The sequence below is a fragment of the Chroicocephalus ridibundus genome, chromosome 13 (assembly GCF_963924245.1).
Source record: "Chroicocephalus ridibundus chromosome 13, bChrRid1.1, whole genome shotgun sequence".
In the NCBI taxonomy this organism is placed as follows: domain Eukaryota; kingdom Metazoa; phylum Chordata; class Aves; order Charadriiformes; family Laridae; genus Chroicocephalus; species Chroicocephalus ridibundus.
Genome location: NC_086296.1, coordinates 12,358,867 through 12,361,143, shown reverse-complemented (window position 1 = coordinate 12,361,143; position 2,277 = coordinate 12,358,867). Strand labels below are relative to the sequence as shown.

General features: G+C 57.0%; 1 protein-coding gene across 1 annotated transcript; it reads left to right on the top strand.

The window, feature by feature from the left end:
* The first annotated feature begins 207 nt into the window (after positions 1–207).
* LOC134522682 (cytochrome c oxidase subunit 6A1, mitochondrial) lies at positions 208–2,031 on the top strand. Its single transcript, XM_063350552.1, has 3 exons — positions 208–367; positions 677–816; positions 1,768–2,031. Exons 1-3 carry the CDS (start codon positions 265–267, stop codon positions 1,852–1,854), a joined length of 330 nt encoding a protein of 109 aa, XP_063206622.1. The 5' UTR covers positions 208–264; the 3' UTR covers positions 1,855–2,031.
* Positions 2,032–2,277: the final 246 nt, after the last annotated feature.

The window sequence follows — 2,277 nt, the reverse complement described above, 5'->3', positions numbered from 1 at the left end:
ACCCCTTTAAGGGCGCACGGCGACGTGACGTCACCAACGAGCCCTCCCGCCCTCCCGCCCCCCCCCCCCCCCCTCCACGGCCGGCGCATGCGCAGCCGCGCGCCCTCAGCCACCGCCGCAGCTCAAGGTCAGGCTGGCGGCGCGCGCCGACTGCGCATGCTCGGGCGGCGGCGCGCGCAGCTGCCGTGCCCCTCTCCCGCCCGCCCCCCCCCCCCCCCCCCGGGTTCCGGTTCCGGGTCGCGCCCGCGGAGGCTGAGGGAGGGGATGGCGGCGCTCGGAAGGGTCTCCCGGCTGCTGCTCGGCGCCGCCGCCCCGCGCTCCCTGCCGGGGCGCAGCATGTCGGCCGCGGCACACGAGGCCGGCGGAGGTAACGGGGCTGGCGGGGCGGGGCGAGGCCGGGGCCCGGGCCCGCGGGCGGCGCGCCGCTGTCCTTGACAGCCGGTGTCCTTTGTGCGGTGCTCGGCAGGCCCCGGCGGCGGAGCACGGGCCAGGGGCGGCTTGAGCCGTGAGCCCTGCAAGGGGGGAGCGCTCCTTACAGATGGGGAGGGAGCCCCGCGCCCCGGTGAGGGGCGTTAGTCCCCCGTTAACGTACTGGCTGCGTTTAATGTGCTCTCGGGTCACTAACGCTCATGGAAATGGCGGTGGTTGTTCTAATTCGTGTAACGCTTCCTACTAGCCCGCCTGTGGAAGCTCCTGTCCTTCGTGGTGGCTCTGCCCGGGGTTGGCGTTTGCATGCTGAACTGCTACTTGAAAGCGCAGCATGAGCACGAGAGGCCCGAGTTTGTTCCTTATGCTCACCTCCGGATCAGGACCAAGGTACATTTGGCTGCTCTTTTTTTTTTTGTGATTGCGGAGCTTCATAGGATCATAGAATGGTTTGGGTTGGAAGGAACCTTAAAGCATATCCAGTGCCACCCCCCTGCCCTGGGCAGGGACACCTCCCACCAGCCCAGGTTGCTCAAAGCCCCGTCCAGCCTGGCCTTGAACCCCTCCAGGGATGGGGCAGCCACAGCTTCTCTGGGCAACCTGGGCCAGGGGCTCACCACACTCACAGCAAAGAATTTCTTCCTGATATCTAAATTTCCCCCTCTTTCAGTGTCCAGTGGCTCCCCTCCCGGATCCAGAGTCCCTCCCCAGCTTTCCTGGAGCCCCTTTAGGGCCTGGAAGGGGCTCTGAGGTCTCCCCAGAGCCTTCTCTTCTCCAGGCTGAACACCCCCAACTCTCTCAGCCTGTCCCCATAGCAGCAGTGCTCCAGCCCTCTGATCCTTTTCATGGCCTCCTCTGGACCATCATCTGAAATTACTACAGCACCTCTTGCTTTATTGTCCACTACATGAGGTGCTGCAAAAGAGTTTCTCACAGCTCAGATGAAGCACCCGTGGTATTCCCAGGCCTTCCGCTCCCAAGTAGTCCTGTTGCTGTCTCGCTGAGAAACATTTCAATCCTACAGCTGCTGTACTTACCTTAAACTAATACAGATCTAAAAGCTAACAGGAGATCCCAAATTCGCAAAACAGGTCTGATAGCATAGCACAGTTGATGTTTAAGTAAGAGCCAAGATCTTGTTGTCTAGAGATGGTGGCTGCCAGCTAAGGGAGACTGGTTTCCAGCTCTTGCTTCCTGCAGCCCGGGAACAGATGCCGACTTGCTGAATTTGTCAGCCTGTCCAGCTGTGTGATGTTTGAGTCCGTATTGCTGTTGATTTCCTGTGCTGTATAGATCATTCAGTCAGCTCTGACTGGCTTATTTTCTTTCTTCCTTCAACAGCCTTTCCCCTGGGGTGACGGGAACAAAACTCTATTCCACAACCCCCATGTTAACGCTCTCCCAACTGGTTATGAAGATGAAAACTAAGATCCTGACCACAGCCAAAACTTTGTCTCCTCCCATCTTGGACCAGAATGTCGTGTGGGAACCATCATTTAGGGAACCATCATTTAAGAAATTCTACATTCCTTCTGTGATGAAGCTGAATAGCGCGGCCTCTGTACTTGTGTAGAGGTCCTTCAAATAAACAACTCTGAACTTGAATTTAGGACCCGACTTTTTTGTTAATCTGAATCCTTAGGAGTTCTTCAGTGTTCCCTTAAAATATTGAGGCTTCCCAGAGGATACACTGCAGGAGCAAAGGGGTGTGGCTGCCTGAATGTTAGTATCTGCTCCTGTATCTGATAACACTAACAACAGGAACACATTCAATATAGGACATTACGCAATTTCATATTCATGTCTGGTTTAACTGATCACTGTAAACCCACAGCCAGATCAACAGGTATC